The sequence below is a fragment of the Chanodichthys erythropterus genome, chromosome 23 (genome assembly GCF_024489055.1).
Source record: "Chanodichthys erythropterus isolate Z2021 chromosome 23, ASM2448905v1, whole genome shotgun sequence".
Classification (NCBI taxonomy): domain Eukaryota; kingdom Metazoa; phylum Chordata; class Actinopteri; order Cypriniformes; family Xenocyprididae; genus Chanodichthys; species Chanodichthys erythropterus.
In genome coordinates this window covers 10,694,628-10,714,513 of record NC_090243.1, presented here as the reverse complement: position 1 = coordinate 10,714,513, position 19,886 = coordinate 10,694,628, and the positions used below count along the sequence as shown (strand labels likewise).

Below are 19,886 nucleotides of genomic sequence, written 5' to 3'. Positions count from 1 at the left end.
ATATCTTTGTTCAGATACAAAATATTCTGGGGGCCATGAATTTTTTGTGAAAATGACAAAAAATGCTGCCGCTGACTGGTAAAATTGTTAATTTTACAATAATATAAAGAAGCATAAAATAATAATAATAATGGAGCCTTTTTTCACAATCCACTCAAATAAAAATTTCATTTCACTTTGAAAAACATCACGTTACGGAGATGAAATAAGTTGCAAATGCCATTTCATGTTCTAATAAAAGTCACAAGATTTAAGAGTTGCAGCTTCAATTTGATAAAATAATAATGTTGTTCTCCTGGGAAAAATTTCATCAGATTTGTTCTTAAAATGTCACTCAATCAGTATTTAAATGAGGCTTTTTGCTTCCTGTGGCCTTAATCTGTATCTGCTCTGTGTGTATGTGTGTGCCTCTTGACTAATTTTTATTGCCGTGTGATGTTCGACTGCTTGAAAATGATTTTCAAAAAGGTACCAAGAGTACAGACAGTGTGGGAGATGGGAAAAGGATTTAGGCTGAAATGTGCTCTGCACCGCTTGAGCCTTTTACATTATCTAGCATTTAATAACTAGCTTTCCATCTAATTCTCTCTCTCTCCTCCACTTCCTCTCTCTCGAATCTCTCAGTCGAGGTATTAAAACAATGACTTACCAGCCCACGCTTTCAGAATGTCAGCAACATGACGGGAGGGAACAGACGACAGGATGATGTTTATCGCGTCCGTGCGAGCTCTCTCACGCGCCGCCTATCCTGAGTGTCTCCTCAACCTTTATCCTTCTTGTCCTTTTTATGTTTTATTTATTTTTTCATCTTCACTTCAACCTGTCTTGTCTTTCTAACACACGTTTCTTGTTGCCTTTTCCTAAGATTGAATTTCAGTTTGATCTGTGAGATTTCTAACACAAGGTGAACTATAATGAGTGTGAGGTTTTGTGAACCACTGGCCTGTGCTGCTGACATTTAGGAGAGCGTTAATCATAAATAGATGACTTTGCTGTGCTCTCTATCCTTTTTGAACGCTGATCCCAAATCAGAGCTGATGACATTCACGTTACACAGCCTGTGTGTGTGTGTGTGTGTGTGTGTGTGTGTGTGTGTGTGTGTGTGTGTGTGTGTGTGTGTGAATGTCAGCCTGTACAGTAGACATGTGCGTATGAAATTAGCCATAAAGTGATTGTACATCTCTGATTTCACATAGACGCTGCCTTAACTGTACAAGTTGAAAGTCACTTTTTAATTTCAAGTAATCACTCAATATTTTCCGTAGTGAACAACATTAGATATTTTACAGAATGTCCCTGCTGCTCTTTTCCATACAATGAATGTAAAGGGATAGTTCACTCAAAAATCAAAATTCTTATGTTGTTCCAAACCTGTGTGACTTTCTTTCTTCTGCACAAAAGAAGATATTTTGAAGAATTTTGGTAAACAAAACATTTTGACTTCCATTATATGGACAAAAAACACTGAGACATTTCTCAAAATATTTTCTTTCCTATTTCACAAAAGGAAATAGGTTTGGAACCACATGAGGGTGAGCAAATTATGATATAATTTTAATTTTAGGGTTAACCATCCCTGGCATTTTTAGCTCTCAAATCTCATTTTCAGCTTTATTTTCACATTTATTCTTACAAGAGCATCAGAATTAAACTTTTTAATGATTGAAAGATGGAAAGAAAACATTATTTCGAATCTGTGTCATACTGAAGGTAGATACACCACTTAAGCTGTAAAATAAAAACAGTTGAAATAAAGCTGAAACAATGAAATATAAATATTAGATGAAAAAATGACAAAACTAAAATTAGTTTTAGTTGACATTTAGAAATGTTGGCTTGGTAACTAAATGAAATAAAATATGTTGAAATTTGTAAAAAAAATAAATAAATAAAAATATTTAAAAACAATGTGCAGTGACAAATACACTTAGTAAAACAAACTAAAATGAAAACTAAAAATATAAAAGTAAATTCAAAATATAAGTACCGTAATGGAATAAAAATAATATTAAAATAACACGTGATGCAGAATAGTGAGTATATAATGTCAGAATTTTTACTTTAGTGAACTATACCTGAAAATGTACAGGACAGAAAAATACCACAAACTTTCTTAATCAAAATGGAAACATATATAAATAATAAAAAAAAATAAAATAAATAAATAAATAAATAAATAATAAAAAAAAAACATACTGAGAGAAAATAACTGTAAACATTGAAGCATCCTGCAGCATTGTCTTGCGAACACAGTATTAATTCACTGAGGTTTATTCTGTGCCCTGTTTCCCCACTGTAAGGTGTCTTTGAAACCATCTTAGATACAAACTTGCACACAAATATTGATGGAAGCCAGAGAACGTTGAGTCTTTATTGTTTGACAGCATATTGACCTCAGAGACACAGAGCAACCCACTCTCTCCTTTCCTCTCTAAACTCTCAAAGGCTGTCATTCTCTCACATATTTGTTTATCTCGTTTTTCCCCTTCCTATTGCTTTATCTGTCTGTCATTGTGGTGTGTGTATTATCTTCTGCATTCATGCAGAGAGCTTCTAAACAGATTAGCATTGAGGATTCTTAGCACCCCCCCCCCACCCACCTACCCAAACACATCTTCTGTGCAAGTCTCCCACCACTCAGAAACTGATTAATGTATCTATTGTGAGTCTGTGTGTATGTCGTACAAGCCTGTTTTAGCGTTCCAGGTGTGTTTATTACCTGTTCTTGTACTTTGTAAGTGTGTGTGTGGGATTTGTTCTTCGGACGAGATGGAGCACATTACTCTCATCGATCTCCTGCTGATGTGAGAGGAGATACTGAAATTGATGCACACTTTAACACACACACACACACACACACACACACACACACACACACACACACACACACACACACACACACACACACACATCTATCATGGTGGGCACTTTCCATTGACTTATGTTGTTTTATGCCGAATCAATGATATTTTCTATTTTCAGCCTCTAACCCTAGCCATCACAGATACCTTTCTGCATTTGTCATTTGTATATTCCCATTAAGACATTATTTGGTGTAAGCCATAAACATATTTTGTGACCAACTCTTGAGAAAAGTTATACTAATACTAATAATAACAATACTGCTATTACTACTACTACTAATAATAATAAATCCAGACTAGTGTTGTCAAAAGTACAGACCACGATACCAAGTCAGTACTGAAATTTGAAAAATGTGATGCTTTGAGCACTGTTGAGCGGATTCTTAAACACCTCTGATTGGCTATTACATTCACATGCTCAACATATATGTCTGTGATTGGCTACAATGATCAACTCTTCAAAAACATGTTGTAGGTAGCCATCAATGGCGCTCTTCCCCGAGTGCTTACACAGATACAAGCGGGAGCGTGTGAAAGCAGGCATCTATCACAGACTGTTCCACATATAATAAAAAAAATGAGAAAGAGCTATTCTGTACTGTAATGTCAATTTGTCATACAATGAAATTTGTCATTTAAACTATATTCTCACATTTTCCAGATCTGTATAGTCCATAATCTCAAATATACTTTATAATCAAACTATCATAACAGTGTAAAAAAATATCCACATCGCTATGATCAGATGCTTTCTTAACTGCTGCTTTCTCACCGCTGTCATTTTTGTTGTGAGAGTAAAGCACGCAGCACATATTTACATATTCATCTAAACATCACTATCAGCAGCGTTGATGGCGTCTAGATGTTCATTAACAGTATATCGCTGCAAAGGTATTTCCAACTTCTTTTTACTTCTAAGTGAAGAAGAATGAAAAAGAATTTCGCCTTGAATATATGGGATCTTGAATCATGTTCAGTCTCTTGTACGCTATGTGTGCAGGAGTGTGAGCACGAGCAGTAAGTTGCTGGCTGCAGTTAACTTAACGGCCACCGGTGTCACTAATAACAAGGGTTTCTAAATTCTACATACAGTATAGCCCCTTTAATAGCAATACAGTAAAATGTTGTTCTGCTTATTAAAGGAACACTCCACTTTTTTTGAAAATAGGCTCATTTTCCAACTCCCCTAGAGTTAAACAGTTGAGTTTTACCGTTTTCAAATCCATTCAGCCGATCTCCGGTTCTGGCGGTACCACTTTTAGCATAGCTTAGCATAGTTCATTGAATCTGATTAGACCGTTAGCATCGCGCTTAAAAATGACCAAAGAGTTTTGATATTTTTCCTATTTAAAACTTGACTCTTCTGTAGTTACATCGTGTACTAAGACCGACAGAAAATAAAAAGTTGTGATTTTCTAGGCTGATATGGCTAGGAACTATACTCTCATTCAGGCGTAATAATCAAGGAACTTTGCTGCCGTTCCATGGCTGCAGCAGTGCAATGATATTACGCAGCGCCCGTGAGCCCCTGCTTGCACAGGGAACGTGCCTTGCAACCATGGAGACGTTTGTGAGAGACGCTGCGTAATATCATTGCACTGCTGCAGCCATGATACGGCAGCAAAGTTCCTTGATTATTACGCCGGAATGAGAGTATAGTTCCTAGCCATATCAGCCTAGAAAATCACAACTTTTCATTTTCCGTCGGTCTTAGTACACGATTTAACTACAGAAGAGTCAAGTTTTAAATAGGAAAAATATCAAAACTCTTTGGTCATTTTTAAGCGCGATCCTAACGGTCTAATCAGATTCAATGAACTATGCTAAGCTATGCTAAAAGTGGTACCGCCAGAACCGGAGATCGGCTGAATGGATTCGAAAACGGTAAAACTCAACTATTTAACTCTAGGGGAGTTGGAAAACGAGCCTATTTTCAAAAAAAGTGGAGTGTTCCTTTAACATGGGATAGGAGAAAGGATTGTAGCATCAAACTGGACACTGATCACCTTCTAATAAAGCAAAAATGTTGCTGTGAGGGTTAGGTTTATGGATAGAAGTTATTGGACTAGCATGTGTGTTCATGCTCCTGAATGTATGTGCATAATGCTGCTTTTGATCACCCTTTGCTTCTTGATCCGTACTCTTTATGCAGGAACAAGGTAATTTGGTACCCTGCCAAAGGCACCTGGTGCGACCGATTTCTAACACACAAACAGCAATTTCAATTACAATTTAATTTCTTATGTCTTATGCCCAAGACGCCTATAGAAGTAAACGCAAATGTGAAAACTAAAGTGTGCTTTTTGGCTTTTTTTTTTTTTCAGATGGTTTTGTCAGATTTAGATATTCAGATTTCTCTGAGCTGATTGCGTTATCTCACAGAGGAGCGTGGCGTGTGTAAGCTCCTATCAGCTGGCAGCAGAGACTCTCAGTGCATTATTCATACCCTGAACTTTATGTTCGGTCTCCACCCACTCAACGCACCTCTACATATAAAGCGCTCTCTCTCTCTCTCTCTCTCTCTTTCTTTCTGCCAGGTGCTGAATATTCATTTGGGATCTCTGATTGATCTTTGAGTGAGTGAGTGAGTGAGTGAGAGAGAGAGAGAGAGAGAGAGAGAGAGAGTACTGTATGTGTCCGCCAATGAGTGATGTGCTTTGTGCCTCTCTATTACAAAATGTATGCTCATTGTAATACATCTTTACTTTAACCTTGTTAATAACTGAAGTAATTTATTCCTTCTTAAATTTATTCCTTATTTTAATGTTACTAATTTAATTTAATATTTTTCTATATTTAAATGGTTAGTTCACCCAAAAATGAAAATTATGTCATTAATGACTCACCCTCATGTTGTTCCAAACCCGTAAGACCTCCGTTCATCTTCATAACACAGTTTAAGATATTTTAGATTTAGTCCGAGAGCTTTCTGTCCCTCCATTGAAAATGTATGTACGGTATACTGTCCATGTCCAGAAAGGTAATAAAAACATCATCAAAGTAGTCCATGTGACATCAGTGGGTTAGTTAGAATTTGTTGAAGCATCGAAAATACATTTTGGTCCAAAAATAACAAAAACTACGACTTTATTCAGCATTGTATTCTCTTCCGGAATCCTTTCCATTGAATTGATTCCATTGAATCTTTTCATCTGTCGGTGTTGGTAATGCACTTTTATGTCGCCGTGGTTGTTTTTGGCGATTAGGACATCTGCGACATTTTGAAGCATCGAAAATACATTTTGGTCCAAAAATAACAAAAACTACGACTTTATTCAGGATTGTATTCTCTTCCGGGTCTGTTGTCAATTCGCGTTCACGACTCCGCTTCTTCTTCTTTCCTGTTTTACGGCGGTTGGCATCCAGCTTGGTGCATTACCACCCCCTTCTGCTCCGGAGTGTGGTTCACGACTCTGCAGTGATGCTGCTGACGTGTTATCCGGTGCGTCCGAGCTTCGTTTACAGTCTGAGGGAGACGCACACTGTATTCAAGCTATTCTACATTGTTTGTATTTTGGTATTGCTATATTTTTTAAAATGGTGCGTAAGTGTGCATGTCGTGGATGTCCTAATCGCCAAAAACAACCACGGCGACGTAAAAGTGCATTACCAACGCCGACAGATGAAAGGATTCAATGGAATCAATTCAGTGAAATCAATTCAATGGAATAAATTCAATGGAATCAATTGAGTGGAATCAATTCAATGGAAAGGATTCCGGAAGAGAATACAATGCTGAATAAAGTCGTAGTTTTTTGTTATTTTTGGACCAAAATGTATTTTCGATGCTTCAAAAAAATTCTAACTAACCCACTGATGTCACATGGACTACTTTGATGATGTTTTTATTACCTTTCTGGACATGGACAGTCTACCATAAATACATTTTCAGTGGAGGGACAGAAAGCTCTCGGACTAAATCTAGAATATCTTAAACTGTGTTCTGAAGATGAACGGAGGTCTTACAGGTTTGGAATGACATGAGGGTGAGTCATTAATGACATAATTTTCATTTTTGGGTGAACTAACCCTTTAATTTTATATATATATATATATATATATATATATATATATATATATATATATATATATATAATATATGAATTTAATCTTATTTGTTTCAAGTAAAACCTTTGTCAAGTAACATTCAAAATTTGTTTTAATAAACTAGTTTTACTTGTACAATTGCAACTGCAGATGTACAACTTCTATTATGCCAATAATGCACAATACAACTAAAATTGAAAACAGAGAGAGGAGAATTGTGTATCTAAAAATGGAAACTGAGAACAGTGAGAGAACAAAAAGCAATAATCTGATTGAGTCATTCCTACAATTTTTTCCTCAACCAGTTTTGTCACTAAAACAATTCATTGTCTTTATCTCTGTTTGACAGAACTACGGGCTGGAGACTGAAAACCTGAAAACTCTTTCTCACAAGCTCAATGCCTCCGCCAAAAACCTGCAGAACTTCATCACGGGGCGCAGACGCAGCGGCCATTATGATGGCCGGACCACCCGCAAGCTGCCGAACGATTTCCTCACCTCTGTGGTGGACCTCATCGCTGCTGCTAAGAGCCTTCTAGCCTGGCTGGATAGGTTAGTCCTGCTAAGAGCCGCATACACATCAAATCAATACATGAATTAATACATACTTAATATACATACACACATTTTCGATTTAATTGAATTCAAATTCCACATTGATGTGTCAATTTGAAGTACAGCCCACTTCAGTGTCCTTTCCATTAGAGATGGGTTCCTCTGAGAAACACCAGAGAAAATGATATTTGATATCAAATAAAGATTGAAGAAATATGACCGTAAAGGTTAATAGTGGTCTTCTCCAGAACTCCATGTTCTTTTGTCCTGTTGTTTCATTGTTGATAGTCAGATAAATGCTGTTGTGACGTGAGGAACTGACTGTGAATTCTGGTGACTTAGTGGTAGATCTAGAGCTCCAAGTAAGTAATATTTCTTTTGAAAGAAACAAATACCTTTCTTCAGTAAGAATGCATTAAATTGATCAAAAGTGACAGACATTTATAATGCTACAAAAGACTTCTATTTCAAATAAATGCTGTTCTTTTAAACTTTCTATTCATCAAATGTATAATGATTTCCACAAAAGAATCAAGCAGCACAGCTGTTTTCAACATTTATAAAGTAAGAAATGTTTCTTGAATCACTAAAGACTGGAGTAACGGCTGCTGGAAATTCAACTTTGCCATTTTTTTTTTTTTTTTAAATACTGTTTTACTGTATTTTTAATCAAATAAATGCAGCCTTGGTGAACAAAAGAGACTTCTTTCAAAAATATAAAAAAATCTTACCAGCCCCAGACTTTTAATGGTAGTGTACATCATGAAATTCTGAGTGTTTTATTATTAGTTTATGAATTAGTTTGGATTTAGTATGCATTCCTGCATTGTCGTCCTTTGTTGTTCCTTGAAGAACCTTTGTGGGCCTCTGATTTTTGGCTTAGGCTCAGAGATACGGTTGTGATTCCTCAAATGTTATTCCAGGAATGACAGAGGTTGTTGATCCAGGAACATATCCTGTTCATGCAAATCATTTCATGCACGGTCTTCCCTCCAATCAAGGCATGCCACTTAGAATTAGAGTGACACTTTGTGTTTTAGGGTGGGCAGAAGTTACTGACTTGGGGTCTCTTGTCTAGTGTACGCGAGGTCAGATTTTGTCTGCTCAAATTCAATCATGTTGATTTGTATTCCACCCCTTAGCAATCAGGTACACGGATGAGTGAAGAGGTCTTATATAACACAGACTCTCTCTCTCTCAGCAACTTCCACTTCTTTTGGGTCTGTTCTGTTCTGTTCATGTGCAATTGTCTTAAGATAGTGATTTCTTTATGATATATTGATGAGCAGTGATTCAGAGAGAGAGAGACATGAGATGTGAGGAAAGTGAGAAATGGAACATTTCTGTCCAGCGGTTGTTTGAAACTGTATTTTCTTCTCAGTGTAGGGTCCACACGGAATCTGTGCACACTTTTTGCTGCTGATTGTGAGGGAAAATCTGTAAAAATTCTGCTTTGCTGCTAATAATTTCATTTATCCATTATTATGTCAGTGGTTCTCAGTCTTTTTGACTCTAAGACCTCTCACTGTCCAACGCAATATTTTAAGGCCCCCTGTAAAATGTAATATTATTAGGAGTATATTAAAGGGTTAGTTCACATGGAAATGAAACGTCTGTCATTAATTACTGACCCTCATGTCGTTCCACACCCGTAAGATATTTTTGATAAAATCCGATGGCTCGTGAGGCCTGCATTGAGAGCAAATTAACTTAGTCTTTAAAACACCCAGAAAGGTACTAAAAATATATTTAAAACAGTTCATGTGACTACAATGGTTCAACCTTAATGTTATGAAGAAATAAAGACAATATTCAACAATATCTTGCACTCGTCACTGAACTAAACACAAGATTTGAAGCTGTACGAATCTTTTGTTTGGAATCAGTGGTTCGGAACGCTTATCAAACACTCACGTGAACCATTGAAATTTCAAAACCCTTATGATGTTACGAAGCCTCGTTTACTGAAATCACGTGACTTTGGCAGTTTGAGATCATATGATAAACGCTCCGAACCACTGATTCCAAACAAAAGATTCATAAAGCTTTGTGTTTAGTTCAGTGACGAGTGCTAGATATTGTTGAATAAAGTAAATTTTTTTTTTTGGTGCACAAAAAGTATTCTCGTCTCTTTAACATTAAGGTTGAACCATTGTAGTCACATGAACTGTTTTAAATATGTTTTTAGTAGCTTCCTTGGTATCTGAAAGTGTTAATTATCTTGCTATCAATGGAGGCCTCACTGAGCCATTTGATTTTATCAAAAATATCTTAATTTGTGTTCCGAAGATGAATGAAGGTCTTATGGGTGTGGAACGACATGAGAGTGAGTAATTAATGACTAAATTTTCATTTTTGGGTAAACTAACTCTTATAATGTATTATTAAAAGAAACTGAGAGTGTTAATATAGGTCAATTTACCACAATTAATTTTGTGATTCCAGAAGTTAAGAGCTGTAAGTAATTCAATAAAAACAATAGTTTTTGAGGGAAAATAAAGAAATATGATTTTAGATTACTTCTTAATTGCATGTTGATTTTGTTTTTGCATTGTAATTACATTACACTGTTTTAATATATGAATATGAATATTAATAAATGATCATTAAAATAATTTTAAGCTATCTTTTGGCCCCATTGGAAGCTTGATGGGGGCCTGGTTAAGAACCACTGCTCAACATCCAATTTTTATGGCTTATAAACTTTGACTTTTTATCATGTTTTGTAGATTATTCTGCTGATTTGTCATCAAAATAATATTAGCTGGCTAACATAGAATTTAATTTCTTTTATTTTGCAAAAAAAAAAAAAATTATCATCTTGAAAGCATCAGTAAGAACAATCACTTATGTTTTCCATCGTATTCCATTTTTTTAAAGCAAATATTTTGTTAAATTATAGCTTTATAGATTCCAGCTACTTTAAATTTTCCCTTTGTGAAGAAAAAAAAAAAAGTTAACGGAATTTTGTACAATTAAAAACCTTAAAAAATAATTATTTATGACAAATATAAAAATGCATTGATGAAAACTAAATTTGATATTTATTTTGAGGATCAGTTAACATTGGCACCGAAATTTAAAATCAGAACTAGCAGAAAAAAACCCTCATATGTTAAAGAGTATTAAACAGAGCTGAGAGTACACAAACGGCTTTGCTTCTTATTTTCATAAATTTGAATTCTGCTTAGCTTTGTCGCTGCAAATCACTGTCTAAATAAACACCTCATAAGACACTTAAGTTATAGACTGTAGTGCTGCAATATTTCTGCTTTTTAATTATGCAATGAATGTAAATCAAGTGGGTGGTTTGTGCTGAATGATCCATTTGGCACCCAGCTGCTTTACTCGGTCCAGCTCCCTGTGGTACTGAGCCTGGCTTAAAGCTCTAGACTGGGACAGCACCGCACAGTAGGACCCTTTTTCCATCAGACGGCATTTGATACCCTCTCAGCTTCACCCCACTGAGAACACCATCTCTTTATTGCTGTGCCCGGGCATCCGCAACCCCGCTTTCTGATCCTGGACCTGAGAGTGGTCCATGTCACACAAAGTTCACATTGGCCCAGTCTGGATTGGGATCAAGCTGAGAGGACTAATCCACACCAGCTCACGGCTTGCTGACTAAGGTGATCTTCTAGCCAGTCAGTGTTTGGGTTAGGGAGGTTTCTAAGTTTCAGTTTCCATTATCAGGAACGCACGCTGTAGGAACAAGGCCACCGGGTGGGAGGGGTGCCTCGTCCCCCTCGTTCATTAATGATGGCCTAATTACGCTCCCCGGCCTTTCTTCTCTGCCAAAACAGTCCCCAGTAGAGCTCTCGTCTCCCCTGCAGACATAGTGGAAGAACAGAAGGAGCTCTGAGAGAGAGGGAGGAACAGAGTAACTCTAACGCAGGTGAATGGATCTGAAGCCAAGAGACATTATGACTGACTTGAGAGTCTCGGTCCCTTAAGTGTTATTGGTTGATATCCATCCAGGCTGACACCAGCTCTCCTCTGCCACTTGCCAAGCCGGTGATCATCATTTAATGCTTCTGTGGGGTTTGCTGTGGGCTTTCCCTCATTCTTGTTCACTGGGCATAGCTCCATGTGGGAGGGGCTTATTAAAATGCGTGTCAGGTTTGTTAACCCTTCGATTATTAGGACTTTGGGGTGGTACTCGGTGAGTTTCGATTGCAGGGACCATGGTCTAAATGAGGTACTAAATGACAAATTTCCCTCTCAGAAAGTCCCTGCTCACGAGGTAGTACTTTTTCAAAGTTCAGTAACTTTCAGGGGTGGGACTTTGGCGCTGAACATGCCGATTGGTTGAGTTCATTTTATGTCAACCACCATTTTTGAGTTGTTTGCTATTCGAATCAACAATGTAGTTTAAGAAACATGACCGATGGACCGACGACGAGGTTCAGGCTTTATTAAAGGGATAGTTCACCCAAAAAATGAAAATTCTGCCATCATTTACTCACCCTCAAGTTGTTCCAAACCTGTACACATTTCTTTGTTCTGCTGTACACAAAGGAAGATATTTGAAAGAATGTTCTTGCCCCTCATTGACTAAAATAGTAGGAAAAAAAATACTTAAGGTAGTCTGTGGGGCAAGATCTGCTTGGTTACAAACATTCTTCCAAATATCTTCCTTTGTGTACAGCAGAACAAAGAAATTTATACAGGTTTGGAACAACTTGATGAGTAAATGATGACAAAGTTTTCATTTCTGGGTGAACTATCCCTTTAAGCTTATATGTGGAGGACGAAAGTTGTACTCAGTCCTACATCACCCGACTAATTTGCCTAATCTTTGCGGTACTTTCGGCCACAATGGAAACCCAGATAGTAAACAGGCCTGTGAGAAAAAAGTTCCTGGGACAAATTGTTCCGGGTAATTTCGGTGGAAATGCGGCTATTGATAGTTGATAATTCAGGCAACAAAACATTTATAATGTCATTTGAAATGTGTGAACTGAATGTTAAACCTCAATGCACAACATTGCGAAAGCACTTCCATTCCTCACAGTCTCATTTTCATTTGTGCTACTTTAAATTTGGCATCTACTCTGAGTGAGGTCTATAGTTTTTGATCTTACATTCAGCTCAACTGTTTTCACACTCATTCCACTTCAAATTCTAGCCTAAATAAGCTTTTAGTACCGAATAATCCGACTTTAAAATTATATTCTTTTAAAATTAAAAGTAAACCACACTAGAAATAAAATAACTGATTTTGAATGCTAGCCTCAATATCAGCCTCAAATTTCTTGATGGTGTGCCACTAGTTACCCATTTTAACTTTTTTATGGTGTAATCATTATACTAAGATAAAGGTTCCTGACTTCTTCTGTAGGTCAAACCGTAGAGCACAGTGCTAGCAATGCCAAGGTCGTCGGTTTGATTCCCAGGGAATACGTGAACTGCTAAATTGTATACCTTGAATGCACTCTAAGTTGCTTTTGATAAAAGCATCTGCCAAATGCATAAATGTAAATGCCCTGACATTATTAGTGCTAATGCGTTTTCATTGATTTGTTCAGATAGGAGCTGAAAGTGTTCAGATCCTCTCTCTCCATGTGTAAAAGGATCTTTGAAATGAAGATAGACAGCAGCGCATAAGCAATTACAAGAGCACACCAGCTCCCAGACTCTCATGCATTGATCGAAAAACTGGAGCAGGAAGAGGTGAAATTTTGAGGCCTGGCCTTGAGGAGATGGTAGTGGTCTTTTTTACCCAAATGACGGATTTCCTGTCAGCCTGGAGCCTTTGTGTCCAGATGGCGGCATGTGCTCGAATGCTTTGAAAGAGTAAAGGTTGTATGTAATGAAGTCTAGTCAATCCTGGAGAGAATCGAGTGAGCTGCATAGATTTTAGTGTCTCGCAGTCTAGCTCGGATGACTTGGTTTTGAACTTTTACTTATTTTCTTGCTGCTATCATTTCCTTGTCTCTCCCTCTCTCCCATTTTTTTTTTTTTTTTTACTTTCTCCCTCTCATTCTCCCTCTCCATCCCCTCAGGTTTCTTTCAGACAGTATCTGTCCTCTTCGTCCATGCTTGCTGACAGGTGTCCTTGAACCGGGGTCAGACTCTGTCTTCGTACTTGTCTACCACAAAGTGATATTTGGGAAACAAGCGAAGTCGCTGACATTTAGGAGCGGAGTTTTGAAGGGGATTTGGTGTATTCGCCTAGAGCTGCATCCCAAATCCTGTTAAGAAAAGAGAGTTTGACTCAGGAATTCATGTTTGGGTGGTATAAGAGCACTTGTGGGGTCTGTGAATGAATGATTTGTAGCCCAGCAGTGAAAGATTGTTAGAGTTTCTTAAATTGTGAGGGGCTTCTGGGTTTGCGTCAGCTGGTGTTCCCAGCGGTCTTAGAGGAATATTTAGAGACGGGATGGAAACGATGAACCAATGTTCCTACAGCCCTGTATATATAGCACACAGCCTCAATACACACGACCCACATTCACTCCGTCACTCACAGGAAGAGAGAAACTGGGTCTGGAGTACATTCACAACCAGTGGGGATAACGTATAGCGCAGCACACACCAACAAATACCTAAAGTTTACAAGCACACACACACACTCAAATTGTCTATCTTGTGGGTCTGGCTTTAAGAATAATCTAACGGTTAATTCCAGGTGTTACTTCTTTTGCAGGTCACCGTTCGCTGCCGTAACAGATTATTCCGTGACCCGGAACAACGTGATCCAGCTGTGCCTGGAACTCACTACAATAGTACAGCAGGTAATGACATTCATCAATCAAACCAACTAGATCAAACATTCTCCTATGAGATGATACAAATATGTTGGAATTGACACTTCTGATGGAAAGAAAATTTTTGAGATGGGGAAATTCTTGGAAATATTTATGTAGGTCATATATGGCTCTAGTCGAGCTGTGGAGAAGGACTTTCAGAGCTGAGATTGGTGCAGTGAGGGATTTTTCTTTTTTGCTAAATATGATGATGAGGGACTAAAACATAAAATATAGAGGCAGATAGATAGATATTTCCATATATAAATAAATAAATCAGCACAAGTTTCCATTTCCAAAATTAAATATGTAGGTATTTTATTGTCATTGAAAATTGTTATATGATCTGGAAAATAGTTACTTTTATTAAATTAAAACTTATTATATATATATTAGGGCTGTCGAGCGATTAAAAATTTTAATCTAATTAATTACATAATATGGCGATTAATTAATCTAAGTAATTGCAAATTAATCGCATATCAAATTTGGCTGAGAATTTACTCCCAAAAGATAATTTGGGAGATAAAGTCATAAAGAATCAAACAGACATTACAAAAAGTAGCTTCATTAAGAAATATTTTATTTGATTCAACAAAGAATTTATTACACATACTCTTTTGGACCATGAAGTTGAATAATTGATGACTGAATTTTCATTTTTGGGTGAACTATACTATATATTTGATGTTTTTTATTAATGTGAAAATATGAAATATTCTTTTATATAAAATTATACCCTAAATAAGAAACTAAAACTGCCAGTAGGTGGCGGTAAATGTCTTAATGATTAAGTCATTGAGTCATTCATTCATTCGATTCGTTCAAAACGTGGATTCAGAAATGAAACTCCGCTGTGTTTTGCTCAGAGACGTACAGTTATATTTTCGTTATTTTTCGTTATTATTACATTTTACATTTTAAATGTAATCAGTGTCACATGATCCTTCAGATCATTCTAAATGATCATTCTCAAAATATGCTGATTTGGTGCTCAAGAAACATTTATTATTGTTATCAATGTTGAAAACACCTGTGCTGCTTAATACTTTTGTGGAAACCACAATACTTTTTTTTTAGGATTCTTTGATAAATACTGTAGAAAGGTATTAATTTAAAAAAAAAAAAAAACTAAACTAAACTTTTAAAGACCCTCAATTATGTTGTTTAGCTAACAAGACAACACAGTTATATGCCTTTGTGTTGACGCCAATCTCATATTAATTTCTATTACATTAATGATGAAAAATTACTGATTGCACATGTTATGAAGAGGTTTTAAAACGCACTATGAGGATATCATGAACTACAGCTCATTTGTTATTGAATGCATCATGGGTAATGTAGTCCTTTAGGGAATAGGAAGAGAAACATGATCAGTCTGAAATAACCATTGTAGAGAAATACGAGAAAGGAGAATGATTCGAGTCTCCTGCAGTGATGTGCATGCTAGTGTGTGTGTGTGTGTGTGTGTGTGTGTGTGTGTACCCAGCAGAACATTTTTGGTAGGGTCAGAGGATCATGGCCAGCAAGAGCAGCATTAAATGGATGAATCTGTCACAGCCAGCTCAGCCTGAGTGCTGCTCACAAACTCTCTCTTAATCCAGGACAGATTACAGCATTGAAGCCAGAGATCTGGGTCTAATCTTAACTAATGCAACTAGTATTGAGCGCTCAGGACCAGCAGAAGTCCTTTTCCCAGATCGGCCCCTGTGAGATTAGGGCAAAATCTTTTATTATTTTTTTCCAAATAAAACCATTTTAAGTTGGAAGGTTTTTTAGAACATGCTAGCTGGTTTCTACCTGATCCAAGATGGTAATTAGCTGATTATTCAAACAGGTTTAGCTGACCAGATGGACTACCAGCTGGTTGGAACCTGAATGAGCTGGTAGACAATCTTGTACCAGCCTATGTTCCAGAAACCTGCTTGACCATCTGATTTATCCACCAGGGCACTTGACAACGGCCCTGTCCCACATGGCATTCTTCTATGCACTTTCACTTTTACAATGGCTGCCACGTGCACGTGTCTGTTAAGTCCACAAGACTGTAGGGTGTCCCATTTGTCAATTTTAGGCTTCAGAAGGGTGCTTGCGAGCGCCCCCTTTGCGGCCGATATGCGCCCTCGATGCGCACCTTTGCTGAGCCCCGTGGCAGACTTCTTCCCGACAGTCAAAGCGATGTTACGTCATGAAAGTGCAGACTCGTAGGAAGGCCGTGAGTGTTTAGGGTGCCATTAGGGACAAGGCATAAGATGGTTAGCCTGGTCCCTGTCGCTGGTAGTCTTCCACTGAGTCTGTAGTCAACCACCTAAAGGAGCTTTAATGACCACAATCCTCATTACTACATTAGTGCATTATTGCTTGCTTATATAGCCTCTATGGATGAGCGCCCCCTGCTGGCATCACTATTACCTCCATCTTAGTTTTTTTGTGTTTGTGTGTCTCTCTCTCACTGTTTTGCTCTGTGTGGTGTCTTCTCATGATTTAAAGTAATGGTTTATCTAAAAATTTAAATGTATCATTATATGTTGTTCCAGAAATTATTACTTTCTTCCATGGAACATGAATGTTTTCAATATATTGAATATTGTATAAGTGAATAAGGTCAGTGGCTGCTCCAGACTCCAAAATAATGAAAGAAGCAACCTAAAAGCACCGTAAAAGTGTCCATCTGAAAATATATTAAAAGTCTTCCGAAGCCATATGATAGCTTTGGGATAAACAGACCAAAATTTAAATATTTCTTCATCCACAGAGCTCTCTTTGGCATGTTTAGTAATATTTGAATAAATTCTGATTGTTTCAATTAATTATTTGATCAGGTTCCAAATCAGTCTGAATGATTTGTTCATGAATCATACTAATCTAAGTTCGACTCACCAACTACAGCATAAGAACCATATATATATATATATATATATATATATAAATAAAAATATATAAAAAAGGCTCTTATTATATATATATATATATATATATATATATATATATATATATATATATATATATATATATATATATATATATATTTCTTACGCTCACCAAGGCTGCATTTATTTTATCAAAAAATAAAATAAATAAAAATAATAATATTGTGATTTATTGTTACAATAAAAAAAAAATTGACTTTTGACAGTTCCAGTCCTTGGTTCATTTTCTTCAAAAGAAGAATGAATTTAGGTTTGGAACAACATGAGCGTGAATAAATAATGACACAATTTCATTTTTTTAATGCGAACTATCTCTTTAAACACTATGCTGTCACATGATAATTCATGAATCTTAAGTGCACCTTAAGTCCTGATGACACACACACACACACATAAATATGCACACTGGCATCCTGCGTGATGATCCATGGCTTGAGTGACAGCACTGGAGAATAGGTACGGAGATGCTCAGAGGTGCTCGAAAGGGAAGTGAATCAATGCGGTTTCATTTCCCGGGAACACTTTTCTTTCACTCTCTCTCTCAAGGCTTTTGCTGTGCGAGAGTCTCAGGTGTGAGGGCTGGTTATTACTTTATTGTGATGAAAGGGAAGAGGTGCAGGTGAGAGCACAAAAGACGATGACAAAAAAATACTCACTAAGATCTCTCTCTCACTAAGATGCTGCAGGAACCGAGACATATAGTTTCAACGACCAAAGAAAAAGAGATTCATGTCCTCCTACTGGGCATTGTTGGGTTTGGGAGGTCAGTGTGGATACAGGAAGCAAGAGTGTGTTGCCATGGTGACGGCTGATGGCCAGAGATCAGTTTCTTCAGTACATTTTCTTTAATATTTCATGAATGCTCAACGTATTCATATATGCCAAGCAAGGATTTATGCTCTTGTTTTGTCTGTGCTGTCCATGGACCAAATGTCCTGACAATGTCATTTATTATGGACATTTGTTCAATGAGCAGAAAACTATATCACGTCCTTTGGTTGATGTATAGCCTATGATACAATGACCATTTATGAAATATTAAAGGACTATTAAGAATATTGAACAACTTACTTGGCTGCTGCAAGAAAAGAAAAAAAACTATGTAACAGCTCTAAATTATTCCATATTCATTAAAAATGTCACAATGGTGTCTGTAAAGTGGTAGAATTGAATCACTTCCATTATAATCAACAACGTTACATTATGCCTTCAGTCAAAGTTTAGTTTCCTCACCTGATTAAAATAAAAAGATTTTATTAATTGTAAATTGTTGATTTATTTTGGTCTTTATTATTCTATAAATATATTTAAATGATTTCTATCAATTTCATAATTGATTAAGGTTTTTATTTGTTATGTATTTAAATAATTTTGTATTGAAACATTACACGCTTATGATGTTTGAAATAAGTCTCTTATTTTCACCAAGGCTGCATTTATTTGATTAAAAACACAGTAAAAGCAGTAATATTGTGAAATATCATTACAATTTAACATAACTGTTTTCTATTGTAATATATTTTAAAATGTAATTTATTCCTGTGAAATTTCCATGCAGTCTTCGGTGTCACATGATCCTTCTGAAAAGAAATGAATGTTAAGAAACATTTGTTATTATTATCAGTGTTAAAAAACATTTTGATGATTAATATTTTCATGCGAATGTGATACTTTTTTTTCAGGATTCTAAAAAATGAAGTCAAGTCACATTTATTTGTATAGTGCGATACAGTATACAATACATTTAAATTCAGTTTAATGACTGTTGATGCTGTAAAGTTCATCAATTATGAAACACATTTGATTCAGCTTTAAAGCAGCTCTACAAAAGATAATTATTATTCAGCTTAGTTTAGTTCAATGTTGATTCAATTCAGTTTAATCACTGTGTCAATGTTAGTTCATCAATTATGAAACAACTTCAAAGACAGTAGTGTCATTATGTTTATTACAGATGTCTAAATTCTTTGGTGAATAGAGCAGCATTCATTTAAACTACAAATATTTAGCAACATTATAAATCTCTTTACTGACACTTGATCAATTTAATGCATCCTTGCTGAATAAAAGTACTAATTTCTTTAAAAAATAAACAGTAGTGAACAGTAGTATAGTCAAAGTCCCTTTAAAGGGATAGTTCACCCAAAAATGAAAATTCTGCCATCATTTACTCCCCCTCAAGTTGTTCCAAACCTATATAAATTTCTTTGCTCTGTTGAACGCAAAGGAAGATGATGATGACAGAATGATGACAGAATTTCTTTCTGAAGAACTATCCCTCTAAGACAAGTCATTTCAGTCGGCGGCCATCTTTGAAACGCTTCTTGGGCATGCAAGTGCAGCTCTTATCTCTTTGAATGGGGAAACATCAAATTCTCCAAAGCTGTTTGAAAAGCTTTTTATTAAATTTCATATTTGAAATCGCCAATGAAATCTGACAACAACTGTCTCATACATTTTGTTACTTAACGCTCGATTGGCTCTTTTTTAGAAGGCGGGACTTATTCCGCCATATTGCCTGTTGCACTTTCTCCCATTCATAATAATACGAGTGATGCGTCTTGTGTTATTCTATAGTCTTTGGTATAGTATAATTATTCTAAAATACTTAATTCAAAGCGCTTTTGGATTTTAATTGAAAATAAAGCTTAGAATTTCTTTAAATTTTGAACATTCTGAATGTGCAGCTTCAACAACTGTATAGACCACCTTAAACTGTCAGTTACTTCCAGTGTAGA

General features: G+C 36.3%; 1 protein-coding gene across 1 annotated transcript in view; it reads left to right on the top strand.

The window, feature by feature from the left end:
* The window catches only part of cnksr2a (connector enhancer of kinase suppressor of Ras 2a), a 100,267-nt gene that overhangs the window by 34,016 nt on the left and 46,365 nt on the right, over window positions 1-19,886 (top strand). The window contains exons 3-4 of the mRNA XM_067377746.1: window positions 7,261-7,463; window positions 14,116-14,203. Coding sequence (XP_067233847.1) covers window positions 7,261-7,463; window positions 14,116-14,203 — 291 coding nt within the window. The remainder of the gene's footprint in view (window positions 1-7,260; window positions 7,464-14,115; window positions 14,204-19,886) is intronic.